Source organism: Saimiri boliviensis, chromosome 15 (assembly GCF_048565385.1).
Source record: "Saimiri boliviensis isolate mSaiBol1 chromosome 15, mSaiBol1.pri, whole genome shotgun sequence".
In the NCBI taxonomy this organism is placed as follows: domain Eukaryota; kingdom Metazoa; phylum Chordata; class Mammalia; order Primates; family Cebidae; genus Saimiri; species Saimiri boliviensis.
The window spans coordinates 40,804,570-40,823,918 of NC_133463.1; the positions used below are offsets into that span (position 1 = coordinate 40,804,570).

The window sequence follows — 19,349 nt, forward strand, 5'->3', positions numbered from 1 at the left end:
GCATTCACCTTTCAAATATGGAACTGCCTAAATAGGAGAATTACTCAGCTGTTCATCTTGTGTTCGGTAACAGTCATCAGTTTGTTTTAATACACTAATTTTACTTGTAATCATGTTTTCCCCAATACAGAAAATGTTGCAAAGTTGAAGACTAAAATGAGGTTATGAATGCCAATTTCAGAAAAATAAAGAAGCTTTGAATATTAACTGTTAGAAAAAATATTTAATTGTTTATACCTGGTAGTCGACAGACAGGATTATCATCTCCATCTTTCTCCAAAATAAGATTGGTCAGGAAGTGCAATCCTACCGTACACTGAAGTAAGTGATGGATACTATCTATACAATTACTATGTAGATCAATATACCTAAGTTTATGCTTAATTCCATGAAGGGGTATCAACCCTGCAATAGAAAAATAATTCTTTAAATGCCACAGCAATAGTCTTTCCAATAGCTAATTAGAAATAATTGCTAGATATGTTATACTTTTAGAGGCAAATGGGCAGCATTAATAAGATCTTGCTGTGAACAGCTACATCTAAGGAACAGGCTGTCAGTAAAGTTAACTGTTGTTTTGAGGAAACACAAGTTTAATATTTCTTTGAGGCCTCAGTCCCTGAGGTGCTTGGGTTCTGGTTCTCTTCAAAACAAAATAAATCAAAAGAACCTCCCGAGGTTCATGCACATTCATGAGAAAAATCATAAAGCAATGATTTTAGGCTCTCTCAACACAGCAGTCTTGATTAGCAGACATAAGCAAACCCTTGTTTTGTTGGTTTGAACATAAAATAAATACATTAGCATTTATTTAATTCCCTGGTAATACTTCTTGCACAAGCTTATCTGGAACATTTTGTAGCAGTCGCTATTGGTAACTGGCCCATCTTGGACGTCAGCTGCAGCTGCCATGGATAAGTACTAATTGTACATTGCCATTGTACCCTTCAAGCACTTACAGTTTGTTATCCTGCCTCAGAACTTTCTCCAAAATGGAGAGAGCTTGTTGAGCAAAGGCACAGTCTGCAAGTTGAGGAAGGCAATGCCTTCAAGGGCTGTCCTCTATGAAAGGGACATGTTAGTGGATGAATGCCCCAGTTTCCCTTCTTTAGGAAGGACTATTGTGAGATACACTCTACACAGTTCCTCGGAGGGCACTTAGAATTTTGCTTGGTTTAGCACTCTCCACATTCAACTTTACTCACCTTTTCTTTTCAGTTTCTTCAACCTAACTGGAATATCCTTTTCTTTTATTTTCTTGGTTGGGCTAACTTCTACTCACCTTTCTGTCACATCCTCAGAAAAGTCTTCTCTGACCATTCTCCATGAGGTCTGATATTTCTGTCATACATTCTCATAGTACTCAGTATTTCTTATTAATCATCACATTTGTAAGTCCTTGTTCCATGGTCCTGGTTCTTCCTCTTATGCTTCAATTTTATGATTCCCTTATGCTTCCCCAGGTCTCATTCCAAGGTCTCCGCCTCTATCTACACACTCACCACAATCTCCTCTAGTTTCATGGCTACAAACACTGTTGAGTGCTTTTAAATGCCAAATCTACAACTCCAACCATGACACTTCCCATCTTTGAAATGCATATTGTATGCATACATACATATGTTGGATAGTGTATTCAAATTTAAGACTGGATCCTTAATTCTTACCCCCTCATCTCTAAATCTGCTCCTCTCCCAATCTTTCCCAACGTCAGTAAACAGTAACATGATCTGCCTGTTAATACAGAGAAGACTCATAATTAGTTATCTTTGATTCCTCTTTCCCGCATTTCCTCTTTCCAGTCTATCAGCAAGTCATATGAACTTCACCTGCAAAACAATATCTATTTACTCCTCTAGCCTATTTCTACCTTAGCCCAGGTATCATCATCTCTCATCTACTCCCTTGGATTAGCTTCTTAACTGGCTGCCTACCTTTTATTCTCACCCACCTAAAATCTGTCTCCACTCAGCAGCCAAAGTGATCTTTAAAAAACATAATGTCCCCGCCTTATTTAATACCCTCTAATGGCTTCTTATTGTACCTAGAATAAAATACAATCTCCTCACCCTGCTTACAAAGCCATCTGTGACCTGACCTCTACCTATTTTCTCATCTCTTTTCTTTCCATACAAATCACTCATTTGCTATACCCTAGCATACTGGCCTTCCTTCTCACGCAGCAAGCTTGATCCTGTCTTCCTGTCTTTGTATGCTTTTACCATACAAAGACATTGTTATTTATTGACTTGTTTCTGAATATATAAAATATTATCATTCTAATCATCTATTAGAACTTAAATCATTGCCACTTTTACTTTCTTCTAGTCATTATTCACTAAGACTCATCCTTTCTGGTATATAGTTTGATGTATTTTGGCAAATATATGCAGTTGTGTAATCACTACAATTGGAATACAGAATATGTCCATCACCCCAAAAAATTCCCTCATGTTACTATGTAATCAATCTTCTCTCACCATCTCTAGGCCTGACAGCCAACAATTTCTTATTTCTGGCCCTATAGCTTTCCCTTTCTAAGAATGTCACACAAACAGAATCATACACTGTGCCTTTTGTGCCTGGCTCCTTTCACTTAGAATAATTATTTTAAACTTATTTGTGTTGCTGCATGTATTACTGTTCATTCCTTTTTATTTCTTTTTTCAGTATTCCACTGTCTGGATGTATCATGATTTGTTTATCCATTTGTCAGCTGATGGACATAAGGGTTGATTCCAGTTGTTTGGGATGATGAACAAAAACATAAACACAACCATACGAAAAGCTAGGTAATCATATAAAACATTCATGTACAGGTCTTTGAGTGGACACATTTTAATTTCTCTTGGGTAAATACCTAAGAATCAGACTGTAAAATTATATTTAAGTGAATGTTTACTATTAGAAGAAATTGTCAAACTTGGCCAGATGCAGTGGCAGCCAGTACAGGCTCATGTCCGTAATCTCAGCACTTTGGGAGGATGAGGTGGGCAGATCACTTGAGGCCAGGAGTTCAAGACCAGCCTGGCCAACATGGCAAAACCCCGTCTTTAGTAAAAATACTAAAAATTAGTCAGGTGTGGTCAAGCATGTCTGTAGTCCCAGTTAACCAGGAGATGGAGACAGGAGAATTGCTGGAGCCCAGGAGGCAGAGGCTGCAGTGAGCCAGGACTACATCACTGCACTCCAGAGCAAGACTATCTCAAATTTAAAAACATGGTTTTTAATTTCAAAAAGTGGTTGTACCATTTTTTGGTACAAAATCTTCTAGCAATGTATGCAATCTTCAGCTGCTTCACAATCTCACCAGCACTGTCACTATTTTAGCTATTCTGGGTGTGAAATGGTTTCCCATTGTGGTTTTAATTTGCATTTCATTAATCACTAAGGATGCCAACCATTTTTTTTTTTTTTCATGGCTTACTTGCCATTTATATATCTTCTTGGTGAAGTGCCTGTTCAAATCTTTTGCTGATTTTTTTGGGGGGCTGTTTTTCTTCCCCAGTACAATGTAAGCCCTGTGACTTATCTTACTGTTGTTGTTTCCAACACTCTAAGAGAGTGTTCGATATAGTGATCTTCATAAATATGTACTAAGAGAATGAACTATCTTATCCATTCACATTTTTTAGATAAGGAAATTGCATCCAAAGAATAAATACCTTACTCAGCATTATATGGTAATGACAAGGCCAGAGCTGAAACTCAGTTCTAATATTTCATGTCTTTGGAAGAAAAAAGGTTTAAAAAAATTAAAATACAGTTGTTACTTTAGCTTAAGGGTACAGACCAGGTCTTTTTATTTTTTATATGCTAGGCAGCTGTCATAGGGTAGTATTCTTTTAGTGGGGAAGAAAAGTCAACAAATGAATCAAATTGTTTCAAATATTGATAAGGATTGGAAGATACTATAGGAATTCTGCTAGTTCTAACTGATAATTCTAAAAATAGTCATGAAACTGTTCAACTTATCAGTTACATCACTTTAATCAATTAAAAAGGTAACACTTTAAAAATCTTAGCTATATTATATACAAAAAGAAAATACCATTTTATTTGTTCCTTAATTTGCAACAGCCTTTGAAATGCTGCATAATGTCACTGATAAAAATGGTAGCTATTAGCTACATGTGGCTTTTAATTTTTAAATTAAAATTAAATTAAATACTAATTTGGTCCTTAAGTTGCACTAGCTACACTTCAAGTGCTCAATAACTACATTTGGCTACTGGCTGCCATACCAAACAGCACAGATTTAGAACATTTTTACCACTGTGGAAAGTTCTATTCGAACTATTCCTCTCTATATAACAGTAAAGTAATTAGCTAAAATTAAAACATATTCCCTTAAACTGGGTCCTTTCCAATCAAGCTGTTCCTGCTACTGATTACCTTGGGTTTTACTTCTATTTTGTACTCAGCTGTGGTTTTGGCACCAACAAAATAGATTTATGACTGGAGTACACTCTCTAGATGAGCTCTTTGGCTAAAAATTAGACTAAGATTCAGAGATTTCCAACATGCTTAGCTGAGCTGTTATTACATATAGCAAAACATTTAGCATACAGAAAACATAAGCATTTCTACTTACCACTAAGATCACTTATTTGGTTATAAGATAAATTTAGTCTAGTAAGATTAATTAGTTCTTCAAGTCCTAAAAAAAAAAAAAAAGTAAAATAAAATAAAGCCTTTTAAAATTTAAACAATTAATTAGAGAGAGATAGCATTACAATGTTATTTTAAGCTGTTCTGAAGTAAATCCAGTCAGGTAACAGCAAAATCAATTTTATTGGTATTTAAAAAAAACAGAATTAAAAAAAAATTCAGACTTTTTTGGAAGAAAATATTTTGTATAATGAGTTTCAGACTCAATTTTTTTAAAGAGTTTATGATAATAATATGTATTCCATTCTTTTGGGAAAAAATGGACTTAAATCATTTCCCATATACTAAATGCTCTATGAAAACTGCTTACAAACCTTCGACTTTTGTAATCAAATTGCAGGACAAATTTAATGTGCAAAGTTTTGTCAGTGTGTTTAGCCCTTCAATTTGACTTATTTGATTAGATGACAGATCTAGATGTCGTAAATTCCAAATATGATCAATGGCTTCGATCTTGGAGATGTTATTGCAATGAAGATTGACGGCATGAAGAGTTGAACCTAAAGATAATTCTGATATGCTACAAAAGAAAATATACATTATAAAAATAAAAAATGGATTTTAAAAGTGAGACCAAATAAGTAAAATTAACCAAACAGTATGTAGATAATAATTATGTGCTCTAGTCATCCTAGAATGAAATCCTTCCTATTTATGGTAACTTTGAAATGTCTCACACAACATGGTGCTTCTTACAACACAACCAAGTATTCGGATTATTTATACAAACAAGAAACCGCTCAAGGGAGGCAAGTGACAGTGGGTATTTCTAACTCCTATGTGCAGTCATCAGCATACATTGTAGGCAGTGCTGAAGAGTAGTCATTGAGCAAATTACAACCTTTCTAAGCCTCAGTTTTCTTACCTCAATTAATTCTCACAATAACTATGCAGTGAGTATCTTAAGGATACAGAAGTTTATGGAAATTAAATAGCTTGCCCAAATTCTTGCAGTTATGCTCAACAGAGCGTATGTAAATCCAGATCTCATGCTGGAGATTAAAACCTTATTTTCTTTGTATGCAATAGCTAGTTAATCCACAGCCTATTGCATTTTCAAAGAAACCATGTTATTGCAATTTCTATTTAAAAATTCCCTGTCCTCCCTTGTTGAAAGCTGAAACACATCTCCCCAAAACAGAACTCATATCTTCACTCCAGTTACTATGTATAACTGAAGCTTCTCCTGAATATAGTGTTCCAGGAAGGCAAACTACAGTGCATACCATTTGGAGTTGCTGGAAAGGAGGCACGGCCAGGAACAGGGACACACAATGTCATAGGCATCTGCTGTACGTTCAGTAGCAGCTATCTTACAGCTGTAGGAAACCTAACTCTGACAGCAGAGAAGCAATTGCAAATTTCAAACTAGCAACCTCTCAATGTGACTATCTGGAGCATTTCCCAATTATCCTGCTCTGTCAGTTACTTGAATTCTTATTTAGTGCCAGACCATAGGCTATTAACACATGCTCTTAATGACAGCCATTTATTTTCTGACTCATTTCAGTTTCTCGACATTAATAATGTGCAGATAATGTGAGATAGTAGAAAAAGCACACAGTGAAATTAGACAGAAAATGGGTTTGAATCCGAACTTAATTCTTTACGAAGTGTATAAAGACGAATAAATTGTTAATAGATTGAGTCTCATTCATCACTTGTAAATGGGAAAAATAACTACCTTGTAGAATTGCCGTGAGAATTAGTGATAACGTATCTAACACGCGTACATAGATGGCATTCAGTAAAATGGCAGCTAGTATTAAATAGAAATGTAAAATGTCTCCTGAACAGCATCTTCTTGGGATCATCTGGCAAATTTTAAATTAGAATCCACAACCAGCTGCTTAGTTATTAGTAGCAAAGTTCACGTAGAGGACACGCTACAAAGGAACAGCATGTGCAAAGGCACAGAAAAGTCTGCTATGGAACTGCCTGCAGCTCAGTCCAGGTAAATAAAGTTTACCTGGAGAAACGGTAAGAGTGGAGACCTGCTTTTTAGTACTGCAGAACCAAGTGCCTCACATGCTTTGCACAAGTCGGGGCTTCAAGAGAGAGGGAAACGGCGTACTAAATGTAATAATTTTAATACTTTCAAAAAGTATATGAATATATGTATTGCAATCCTCTGTAACGGACAAATGATTTTGAATGGAGGCAAGGAGAACTGAGGCAAAACTAACAGCAGCGAATGCCCGCTCATAGCTGCCAGAGATACTATGTCATCAGGTATTTTTCAGAGAGAAGAGGAAAGACGAGAGAACAAGAGGAAACCAACAATTAAACGGCAAGCAAAGGAATAACCACCAGTAAGTAAGGAAAACCAGCAGAAGGAAAGAGTGGTCAGAAGTTGGTGGAGGAGCAGTTCCTGGGGCAGTTTCAGGGCTAAGCAGAGTCTTGCGAAACGCTGGGCAGGAGATAAGGGCAGGAAGGCATCCACGGCTCATCCAACCCTGGCCCTTCGGCAGAGGAGTTCTGGAGGAGCGGGGCGGCCGAAAGCCACACTGCGTTCGCTTACGGTCTTGGTAAAGCAGTGGCGCGCCTCCGCACCTCTGTCGCCGCCAGCCGCCCACGGCCCCGGCCCTGGGGAGTGCGCGGCTCGCTCCCGGCTGCAGACCGCCCTTTACCTCCGGAGGCCTTTGTCCATGAAGCATACATCCCCGCAGCTGCTGTCGCCGTCTTCGTTTTCCACTTCTGCCTCCACCGCCGCCTCCATGGCACCGGCGATGGGGAGCGGGGTCTTAACCGGCACCCAGCGCTGGGTCCGTGAGCTTTGGACACTCCTCCCGGAAGCGCAGACGTACGGCCGGAGGGGGCGGGGCGAGGACGCACCCTCCAACCGACAGCCGGGAACTTTCCCGCCCTGACGGGGCCGCGAAACTGGAATGCTCCTCCCCGCGGTGGTCTTCTTTCGCTTTTACGGCATCGGCGGTGAGACGCTTGTACTTGCCGTAAAGTAAAAATGCTTTCTGGACATGTAGGAGTTGGACGATGATTGGATTTGTCCTGTGTGTCTCCATATATTTGCTTAGTAGCCGACTGACTTCTGAAGGCCTTTTTCACAGCGGTACGTATAAGTTGTTCGACTGGCCATTGCACCTCCTGTTAATTCATTGAACATTGTGGGATGCCTTACCGCATGTCAGGCACTTCCCTGTTTGAGGAGGAAAAAGATGAAGCCTGTTCTTGTTCCTGGAAGCATTCACAGTCTGATAGAGGAAACAAAGAATTGCCATGCAGTATAACGAATGCTGAGAATAACACAAGGGAATCTAAGCCAAGTCTAGAGTGATATGGGTAGTGGGTATGTTTTCCAAAGGAAGTCAATGACAATAGAGTCTTGCTGGGTCAAAGTGAGTTCTGGATGAATGGCAATACAGGTGGGAAAGCAATACCTGTATGAGGTCAAATAACCCTCCTGGCTAGATTCCTTCCTAATGCATAGTAATATTTTAAAGTGGAGACAAATGGTGCAGTAGTCCATTTAAAGTAGTCTATTTCCTTTTGAAATAATTCATATAGACAAAAATAAAAAAGATGTTTTAAAAAATCCACGAAGCCCACATGACATATAGGACACCATAAAGTGACCAAATATTCAAAAGTTTGGAGTCTCAGAAGCAAAGAAAAAACAATAGAGTTAGAAAAACTTTTCAACAAAATACTAGATAAAAACTTCCCAAGTCTAGCAAGAGAGTTAGATTCCCAGGCACAGGAGGCCCAAAGATCCTGAAACAGATGCAAGGCAAAATGGTTTTCTTTTAAAACATATTTCATTTTATTTTTTATTTTAGATTCAGGGGGTACATGTGCAGGTTTGTTGCATAAATATATTGCATGATGCTGAGGTTGTGGCTTCTAATGATCCTGTCACCCAAATAGTGAATATAGTACTTGACAGGTAGTTACTCAACTTTTGCCTTCTCCCTTTGAGAGTCCCCAGTGTCTATTGTTCCCATCTTTGTGTTCACGTATACCCAGTGTTTAGCTGACACTTAGAAGTGAGAACATACAGTATTTGGGTATTTGGTTTTCTGTTTCTGAATTAATTCCCTTAGGATAAGGGCTTTCAGCTGTATCCATTTTGCTGCAAAGGACATGACTGACTTTTTTTCTTTTCTTTTTTTTTTTTTTTTGAGCTCAGAGTCAGATTTTGTTCTTTTTTTCTGTGGCTGCATGCTGGTATATATGTACCACGTTTTATTTATTCAGTATATCATTGGTGGGCATTGGGGTTCATTCCATGTCTTTGCTACTGTGAATCGTGCTGCAATAAACATATGAATGCAGGTGACTTTTTGGTAAAATAATTTATTTTTCTTTGGCTGTATACCTGGTCATGGGATTCCTGAGTTGAATGATAATTCTATTTTTAGTTCTTTGAGAAATTTCCAAACTGCTTTCCAAAGTGGCTACAATTTGTATTCCCACTGACGGTGTGTAAGCATTCCTATTTCTCTGCGCCCTCACCAACATTTCATATTTTCTGACTTTTTAACAAAAGCCACTTTGACTGCTGTGAGTTGGCATCTCATTGTAGTTTTGATTTTCATCTCCCTGATATTAGTGACGTTATTTTAAAAATACGTTTATTGGCTGCTTGTATGTCTTTTTTTCTAAAAAAAAAAAAAAAAAGCAAAAAAACCCCAAAAATTCTCCTTTGTGGCTCATTGTAGTCAAACTTAAAAGTCAAAGACAAAGAATTCTAAATACAGCAAGAGAAAAGCATCTAGTCATTTATAAGGGAACCCTCATCCAACTAACAGTGGATTTCTCAGCAAAGGCATTATAAGCGAGCAGGGAATGGGATGATAAATTCATGTGCTGAAAGAAAAAAAAAAGCCAGCTAAGGCCACTGTACTCAACAAAGTTATGCTTCATAAACAAAGGAAAATAAAGTCTTTCCAAGATAAGCAAAAGCTGAGGTAATTCATCACCAGCCGACTGGACCTACAAAAATGCTCATGGAAGTCCTATATATGGAAACGAAAGGACAATATCTACCAGCATGAAAACACACAAAAATATAAAGTCCAGTGGTACATCAAACACACAAATAAGAAAGAGAGGACTTAAATGTTACTATGACAGAAAACCACCAAACTATAATCATAAACAATGATAGAAAAGAAAAAGAATAAGGAAGAAACAAAAATAACCAGAAATCAATTAATAAAATGACAGGAATAAGCCCTCACATATCAAACATAACCTTGAATGTAAATGGATTAAATTTTCCACCTAAAAGATATAGCTTAAATTAATAGATAAAAAAAGACTCAACAATATTCTACCTAGAAGAAACTCATCTCATTTATAAAGATACATATGGAACGAAAGTAAAGGGAAGAAAAAAAGATATTTTATGCAAATGGCAACCAAAAACCAGAAGGCATAGCTATGTGAATATTAGATAAAATAGACTGTAAGTTAAAAATGGTAAGAAAGAGGCAAGAAAGGTAATTATGTAATGATAAGGAGATCAGGCACAGTGGCTCACGTCTGTAATCCAAGGCAGTCAGATTGCCTGAGCTCAGGAGTTTGAGACCAGTCTGGGCAACGTGGTGAAACCTGTCCCTATTAAAATTACAAAAAGTAGCCAGGTGTGGCAGTGTGCACATGTAATCCTAGCTACTCAGGAGGCTGAGACAGGAGAACCACTTGAACCTGGGAGGCAGAGGTTGCAGTGAGCTGAGATCACACCACTGTACCTCAGTCTCGGTGACAGAGCAAGACTCTGTCTCAAAAAAAAAGTATAAATTCAGCAAGAGGATATAACAACTCTACAAATATATGATATGTACTCTACACCAAGATACCCAGATATATAAAGCAAATGTTATTAGATCTAAAGGGAGAGAGAGTTTTCAACACATTAATAGGTGGGGATTTAAGTACCCCGTTCTCAGCATTACATAGATCATCTAGACAGAAAATTAACAGAAACAACTAATTTAAACTTTATTTTATACCAAATGGATATAATAGACATTTAGAGAAAATTTTATCTAAGAGCTAGAGAATACACATTTTTCTTACCAGCATAAGGAACATTCTCCAGGATGGACTATAGGTTAGGACACCAAAAACAGCTCAACAAAATTTTTTAAAATTAAATAATGCTAAGTGTCTTCTCAGAACCTATTGAAATAAAGCTAGAATTCAATTACAAGAGGAACTTTCGAAACTGTACAAATACCTGGAAATTAAAGAACATGCTCCTGAATTATTGATAAATAAAGAGGAAATAAAAAATATTTTAGACCAGTAAGAATCAAAGCACAACATACCAACACCTCTGGGATACAGCAAAAGCGATGCTAAATGGGAAATTTATAGTAATTAATACCTATGTCAAAACAGTAGAAAGATTTCAAGTGAACAATTTAATGATGCACCTCAAGGAACTAGAAAAGCAAGAAGAATCTTAACTCCAAATTAGCAGAAGAAAAGAAATTATGAAAATCAGAGCAGAGCTAAATGAAATAGAAGCTTAAAAAAATACAAAGGATCAACAAAACAAAATGTTTTTTTAAAAAGTTGAGCAAAATTGGTAACTTATGAACGAAATTTACTAGCTAGACTAACGAAGAAAAAAAAGATACAAGTAAACAGAATCAGAAGTGAATAACAAGACATTAAAACTAATGTCAAAGAAATACAAAAGAGTGTCAGAGACAATTAGGAACAACTGTATGGTAACGAACTGGAAACCCTAATGGAAATGGATAAATTCCTTAATATATACAACCTACCAAGATTAAACCAGGAAGACATAGAAAACCTAAACAGACCAATAATTAGTAGCTCGATTGAATCAGAAATAAAAAGTCTGCCAACTGAGAAAACTCCAGGACTGGATGACTTCATGCTAACTCCCATCAATTTTTCAGAGAACAAAAGCCAATTCTCTTCAAGCTATTAAAAAAATTGAACATGAGGGAATTCTCCCTTACTCATTCTACAAGGCCAGCATTACATTGATACCGAAACTAGACAGGGATGCAAAAAAATAAAGAAAACTACAGACCAATATTTCTGATGAACATAGATAACAAAAATCCTCAACGAAATGCTAGCAAACTGAATCCAACAGCACATCAAACTGATACTATATGATCAAGTGGGATTTATTCCAGGGATACAAGAATGGTTCAATATATGCAAATCAACACGTGATACATCATGTCAACAGAATGAAGGACAAAATCCTTATAATCATCTCAATAGATATAGAAAATGCATTTGATACAACTCAGTCTTTTCATGATACAAATTCAACAAACTAGGCATAGAAAGAACATACTTCAACATAATAAAGACCATATATGAAGTATTCATAGCTAACATTATACTGAATGGGAAAAAGCTGAAATCGTTTCCTCTAAGAACAGGAACAAGACAAGCATGCCCACTTTCAGCGCTCTTATTTGACATACTACTGGAAATTATAGCTAGAGTAATCAGGCAATATAAAGAAATAAAAAGACAAAGTCAAATTGTTTCTGTTTGCAAATGACATAATACTATGTGTAGAGTAACTTAAGGACTCTACCAAAAATCTATACAGATTTGTGGTGAGGAATAAATGGAATGAATATAAGAAGGTGTCTGGTAGAGAGCCTGGTTTATATTAAGCAGTCAGTAAATCTTGACATGTGATTCTCAGTCAGGTTGATGCAACATAGAATCTTTACATTTGAGTAATATTTTCCTAAGAGGCTGTGCTATCAAATGTTATCTGACAAGTTTGGTCATTGTTAAGACAGACAACAGAAATCTAGGAAGTAGGGTAAGAATTAGCTATTGAGCTGGAAGTAAATTTATTGAAATCTTCCTATTCCTATGGGACACACCTCTACTAAACACTTTGCATGCATTATGCCATTTAATTCATCAAATAACACCATGAAGTAGGCATTATTGTTTCCCTCTTATTTATAGGTGGGGAAACTGTAGCTTAGAGATAGTCAACTAACCTCAGGACCCAAATTTCCCTGTTTACAAATACGAGAATATCTATCCCCAGAACGACTGTTAGATTCTGAATAGAGAGTTACTCTGTTTCTCTATATTTTTTTTTTTTCAGTTTTGCTTGAGAAAGGAGCTGAGGGAAAGAGGAAATAGGGTCTTCTCTGAGTTTACATCTCCAAGGATATTTAAGCTTACTAAAAGATCTGAGGAACATTGATTATTTCATGGGAGTTCTAAACTTTGGGGACATAATCCCAGAGTCCAGTCAAAGCAATTGTGATTGTCCAGACCTTCTCTGGTATACTCAAATGTCTAGAACAGAATCCAACATTTCAAAACTCTTTTGGGCTGAGCTTCCTGATGTTTGTGCCAGAACACACTGGTGTGTGATGTGAATGGGATACAGAAGTGGGAAAAATGTTGTTCTGTATGTGAGGTACGGGAGGTAACCCCGGGGGCTGCTGTAGCTTTCAGGCTGCTTGCCTCCATCCTTGAGTCACCTCATCTGTTTACTTCCATGTGGCATGCCAACATTTTGTTTGTGTACAATGATGCTATGTTCCATAAGCTAGAAGCTCAGACTCCCCAGGAGATGGATAATGAGTTTAGTAGAGAGTTTAAGGGGATAAAATGCCAAGGTTTACATAGTCAGAAACAAGCAAAGCAGTAAAATCTGACTGATGTGTGATTAGTCATTTCTTCTTCCAGGAACAACTTGTATCCTCGACTCATAGAGCTGTGGTGCAAGAGAGGGCGTCAGGGACCATTAATCCCCATGCAAATACGATTTTATTAGATAGGAAATTGACAGCTCTCAAGAGGTGGAGTAGTTTTTTTGCTCAGAGTTACACAATGTCTTCCTAAGCCAGGATTAGATTAGTTATAGCATTGCCTATGGTCAGTGAAAGAGAGGAAGTCTAGGCGTTAGTAAAGAACGACTTCTATTAAGGAATAATTGCAGTCAAAGACAATTGTAATAGGGCTCAAAGCTTAAGCCAGAAACATTTCAAGGTAGGAGTGGATAGGGGAATCCTTTATATGCAGAGACTGGGGGATAGGTGGGTATGGAAAGAAGAGAGTATGGGAAACTGCTGGGGATGATCTTGAAATTTATGGAACTGAGTCAAACATTGCAATAACAAGAAAGTTGAGGTAGGGAATGTCTGTAGTCAGGCATGTGAGTGTATGGGAGAGGGGTGAAGTTTGAACATAAGATGGAACTGACAGTGAAGGAAGGGGCCTCCCTGTTCTAGTCAAGCTAGTCTAAGTCGTGTCAAGATGAACATTTGATTAATCTTGTTACTATCATGCCGAAATTGCTTTTACGTACTGTCTACTTTTGTTTTCAGTGTTTAACAAGTAATGTTTTATATACATTTATAATATACGTTATAGCTTATCTGAATTTAGTTCTTGTTGCTTTTTAGTGCTATTGTTGTCCAGTTAACACAGTCTGTTTAAAGTGTATCTGTTGTCTTGGCTCTCATAATGTTGGAGCATGTTATTATAGATGCAACTTTAACAGTTGGATTATTGTATAGGTCAGTTGACTTGAAACAGATTTGAAAATTCTGTTCAGGATCAGATTATACTTCTGACCTAAGCTAGATGTTTTGTGAATGTATATGCCTGGTAATAAGAGAGACTAGAGATTTATTTATTCAGTAAATATTTTTCTGTATTTATCATGTTCCTGGTAATAAACTAGGAGTTGCAAATAGAAAGTTAAAAGTTGTTTTCTGGGTACAAGGAGCTCTTAATTTGAACTAAGAGTTATATTATTATGTGGTATAAGCGATATGTACACACAAAAGTAGTATCTATTTTTTTTATGGAATATGGCCATACTCTGTATCTTTGAGACAGCTGATTTAATGCCAGTCATTACTCTTCCTACATAGGAATTTGTCTTAAGTTTGTGTGAATTTCCTTTCTTTGTCTTATTTGTCATTGCCCCACTCCAAGTCCTTATCTTTTTGCTTGAAATTTTGTAATAGTATTGTATGCCTCAAATCACATGCCCCTCCCACTATGGAATAAACAGCTGCACATGTTGTTACAAAGCTTCCACCTCATATTTTTTTTGTTTGCTTGAGAAGCCTAACTAACTAGATTGTAAACACACAAGTGCAAATCTTCAATATGATAAGCCTCCTGGTCTTGGTGAAGGGAAGTCACTGAAATCCATGTATATGCTTCTTTGTGCTACGTTTTCTTCAAGAAAAGGGACATGATGTTAAGAAAACATGGAGCGTACACCGACTCCTCCCTTCAACCCTCGTTGTCCTCTAAAGCTGACTAACTTTGTGAAAATGCAAAGAAGTTTTGAGACAAATAGGAGATGCTGGGGAAAAGAGCAAATGAAGAGGAGAAACCAAAAGACAGAAAAGCAGGTAGTTACAGCACAATATTGGCCACAGCTGTATGCAATTGTGCTGGGGAATTTTCAGGGCTGTTGTGGTTCTTTGGGTCCTTCCTGAGTAACACCTTACCTCTTCACCTAGCTACCAGCTATGCTCTTCCACCCTCTTTATGTCATATTATATGACTTTTATTCTTCAAAACCCACTCTGTTGCCTCATACTTTATGCCTTTTTATATCTGTTGACATTTTGATTGTTTTCCTCACGCTGTCCTCAAGCAACACATGCTGGGCTTCACTTCATGCATGTGAATTGCAGCTGTGAGGTCACTTACTTTACTGGTTTTATTGTTAGGTTTTCTTAATGATTTTTGGTAGGGAGCTTTGATAATAGATCAAATGACAAGATTGATCTAATTCTACCTTATATAATACAATTTATTTTGCAGAGGCTTTAAAAAAACTAATAAAAAGTCAACTGTGAATTAGAGTTCAGCTGACTAGAACCCTCAATCACCCTTTTTTCCCCTCAATTTTTATTTGCAGAGAAAGATATTGTGACAAGTAGGCAACTTACATAAGGAATACGCTTGAAAGAACTAACAACTCTAAGGTGAATTTTGAGAATCAGCCTACAATCTATTCTTTTTTTTCCTTTTTTTGGGGACGGAATTTCATTCTTGCCACCTAGGCACATTTAACATTTACATCAGTAGAATTGTGCAATGACAACTAAGGTTTTAGAATGAATCATTAAGGAAGAATTTTATTTAACACTAATCAAAAGATAAAAATAAGTGTTACTCATACACACATACACACACACACACACACACACACACACACACACACATAGACGTTTTCATAGTAGTAAGGCTTAACTAAAAAGGATTTCAGTTGCTCAGGTTTCTAATTACCATGGTAGAACAATGAATTCCTTCAGAACACTGTTTAATTCATTTTCTTTTATATGTGACCTAAAATTTCTAACTTATGAGAGTAGTTGCAAGATGTTTGAATTAATAACTTATCTCAAAAGAGATAGGGATCTTTCTCATTTGGTGTGACCTACTTCTTGGCAAGTAGTGTAAAAATATTTGGATAGGAAAATAAAATCTAAATCCCAACTTTAGATCAGGATATTAAATATCACTCAGTAATTTACTTGGGCTTTATTAAATTCTGAATAAAATTTAGTCTGTTCTCTATGGAAAGAAAAATCATTACATAGTGGTAACAAGGGGTTCCAAGTCTAACATGGAGGATTTTTCTTAGTGTCTGTCATGTCAAATAAAGGAAATCATAAAGAAAAAGATGAATACATTTGACAACATTAAAAAACATAAATCATATTTAATAAAAAGTCTTTTATTGGTTTAATTTCTGCCTTGTTTAATTAAGGATATTGAGCTAGTTGAAGTAGACTAAAAAGAAAAATATGCAAATTAAAAGGCAAATAACCTTTAGGAAAAATGTTTTAAGTATGTTAAAACAGATAAATTAATTTCTTGATTAAATGAATAGCACATAAAATTGATAAGAATATTAAAATTCTCATAGACTAATAGGAATACAAATTGACTAATACTTCGAAAACAGAAACTAGAACTATGAAATAAACAATGTGTCCAATGTCAATAATAGCAAAATAGATGCACATTCAATTTTAAAAATTATAATACATTATGGATGTGTTTTAGTTATACTAACCAATGCTACAGATATGTCGAAACTGGTATTTTCTTAACACTCATGCATTGTAAATTGGTTTGTCAACCCCTGGCCTATAGAATAACATCCAGGTTCCTAGCACACCACTCTTTACAGTCTGTTCTCAGTCTAATTTCCTTGAGGTACATCCCATGACTTTCCCACACACAACTTTCTTGCTGGCCTTACTAAAGAGATGTGCTTCTCATGCTTCACTTCTGCTGTCCATGTTGGTCTGTATGACAGACTGCTTGCTTTCTACATTGTCGTCCTCACAAATATCTACTTGTTACTCAGATTTTAGTATTGGTCTCATCTACTCTGTCCTCTCTGAAGGCTTCCCTAAAGACTCTTGTAATCTTTATTTTTTTCATTCTCTCTGCTCCGTAAAATATTGTCTCCAATGTTGTTATAAGGACTAGACTCAGTATGTGCTTTGACATGTGGCAAATTTTCCAGGTAGGGAAGAGGTGTTCTGTGATACATACTCATCACTTATCTGATATCCTATCAAGGAAATTATTTTGATACCTCACTTATAAATAAGGCCTAGCTCATATATAAGATATCATACTTCCTTATTTTCTCTACTTTGATATAATGTAAACTTATTTTGGCATGTTATTTCCATTTGACTAAGATCATTTACTTCTTTCTCTTATTTTATACAATCATATACAAATGAGCATAGTCTGTTATTACCATTCAAATGCTAATTTTTATTATAATATCTGTCCCTACCTCTCCTCTTTCATTAGCCTTACTTCTCATACAGTATGACTTTTAATCTTTTTACTTGTCTTCAATCCAGACTTATTGTAAAATACTTAATTATTGTATGTGCAAGCATCTGGTAAGTTCGGTTTATCATCTATTGAGTCATACTGATCATTCACATTCACATATTGAATTATGTGTTATTTTTATTATAAATTACTTTTATTTTCTGTTTTGTTTTACTATTATAAATTATATGCTTGTTTGTCTTTAATTTAGTTGTGTGGTAGGCTAACTTACCCATGTATTTTATGTTGGGATAATAAAGAAATATTACACAATATTTATTATAATAAAAGAGGCACTGGATCTGGCCAGTTTGAAACATAATGTCTCATATCTATGTAAGATGTGCCTGGGGAGTCCCACAGAGAGCTCTACAGCCACCTTGTATAAGAACTTTGTTAGCATTAATTGGACGGAGCAGAAAACCTGGGCATGTGAATTGACTACTCTGGGTATCTTTGTTCAACCACGTTGCCTTACAAATGGTCAAGACTTATGTGGCAGTTTTAAAACTGAAAATATAGATTACAACAGTCAAGGTTACTAGTCTAGACATGCAAACTCTGAGTATAAAAACATTTTTTTCTTTTTTTTTATACTTCAACTCCTGCACTTAGAAAATAAAAATTTAATAGCTCTAAATGAAGTAAAACTTTGAATAAAAACCAGAGGTTTCAGTGCTATACGGGAAATGGTAATCTTTAATTGCCATCTGAATATAAGTTCTACAGATTCTTCACTACTGAATTCCTATACTTATGTATAAGCATTGTTATCAGGTATATTATTAATGTTAAGTATATTAAAAGTGAATCTAAATATCTTTTAACCAGACAAAGCAAAATATTAAATAGTACTTATAAGTTTTTACTATTATATTGTATTTCTCAAGTCTAGCAATTCTCAATTTTCTTAAGTTTTCCAAGAATCTTTTATAGTCTTAAACCTTATGGGCTGGGGCAGTGGCTCATGCCTGTAATCCTGGCACTTTTGGAGGCCAGGTGGGTGGATTGCCTGAGCTGACCAATCTGGGCAACATGGTGAAACCCCATCTCTACTAAAATACAGAAAAAAAAAAAAATTAACCAGGCGTGGTGGAGTATGCCTGTAGTCCCTGCTACTTGGGAGGCTGAGGCAGGAGAATTGCTTGAATCCAGAAGGTGGAGGTTGCAGTGAGCTAAAATCGTGCCACTGCACTCCAGCCTAGCCATAGAGTGAGACTCCATTAAAAAAATATTATGGAGGCCTCTAAAGAGCTTTTGCTTAAGTAGTTTACATCTGTTAATGTTTTCCATAATGGAAATTAAAACAAAGACATTAAAATAAAATGTAATAATATACTTAAAGTGGCAAAAATAAACATATTGCATATTATAATAAATTATATTTAATAAAAGAACAAAGATATAGTGAGAAGAATGGCATTGTTATGCATTTTTTTCAGATATCTCCAATGTCTTGTATAATAGCTGGATCTTCATATTTGCTTTGTTCTATGTATTTAATTTGTTCTATGTTGTGGCTAAAGTATGTGGAGAAAATCCATTCTTACACGGATGCATATTTAGAAAAAAAAACAAAGAACATTTTAATAGCCTTTTAATATAACTGAGGATTTCCTTCTTTAAATATATATCTATGTCAAAACTCAACATGTAATTTTTTTTAAAGGTTAGTTGCAAAACAGCATTGCAAATCATTTTAACGAACTGTTCCCATACTGTAATACCAAAATCCATTGGCCTGTCTTGTATATTGAATGCATCTACCTGTACATGATTTTGTACATCATATATTCTCAATTTAGAAAATATGAGTTCAGTGACTTAGGAGGATCTTTTCATCA

The 19,349-nt window shown here is 36.0% G+C and overlaps 1 protein-coding gene across 7 annotated transcripts in view; it reads right to left on the minus strand.

The window, feature by feature from the left end:
- Positions 1-7,473, minus strand: part of LRRCC1 (leucine rich repeat and coiled-coil centrosomal protein 1) — a 39,464-nt gene extending 31,991 nt beyond the window's left edge. For 2 of the 7 annotated variants that reach the window (XM_039464887.2, XM_074386918.1), the window contains exons 1-4: positions 7,302-7,473; positions 4,986-5,191; positions 4,595-4,660; positions 238-405 (exon numbers count right to left, since the gene is read on the minus strand). In XM_039464887.2, the coding sequence (XP_039320821.1) occupies positions 238-405; positions 4,595-4,660; positions 4,986-5,191; positions 7,302-7,390 (529 nt within the window). In that variant the 5' untranslated portion in view covers positions 7,391-7,473. Of the gene's footprint in view, positions 1-237; positions 406-4,594; positions 4,661-4,985; positions 5,192-6,981; positions 7,187-7,301 lie in introns of those variants that run through there. The other 5 variants (XM_039464886.2, XM_074386917.1, XM_039464889.2 and 2 more) reach the window with 4 other exon arrangements.
- Between the last annotated feature and the right edge of the window lie 11,876 nt (positions 7,474-19,349).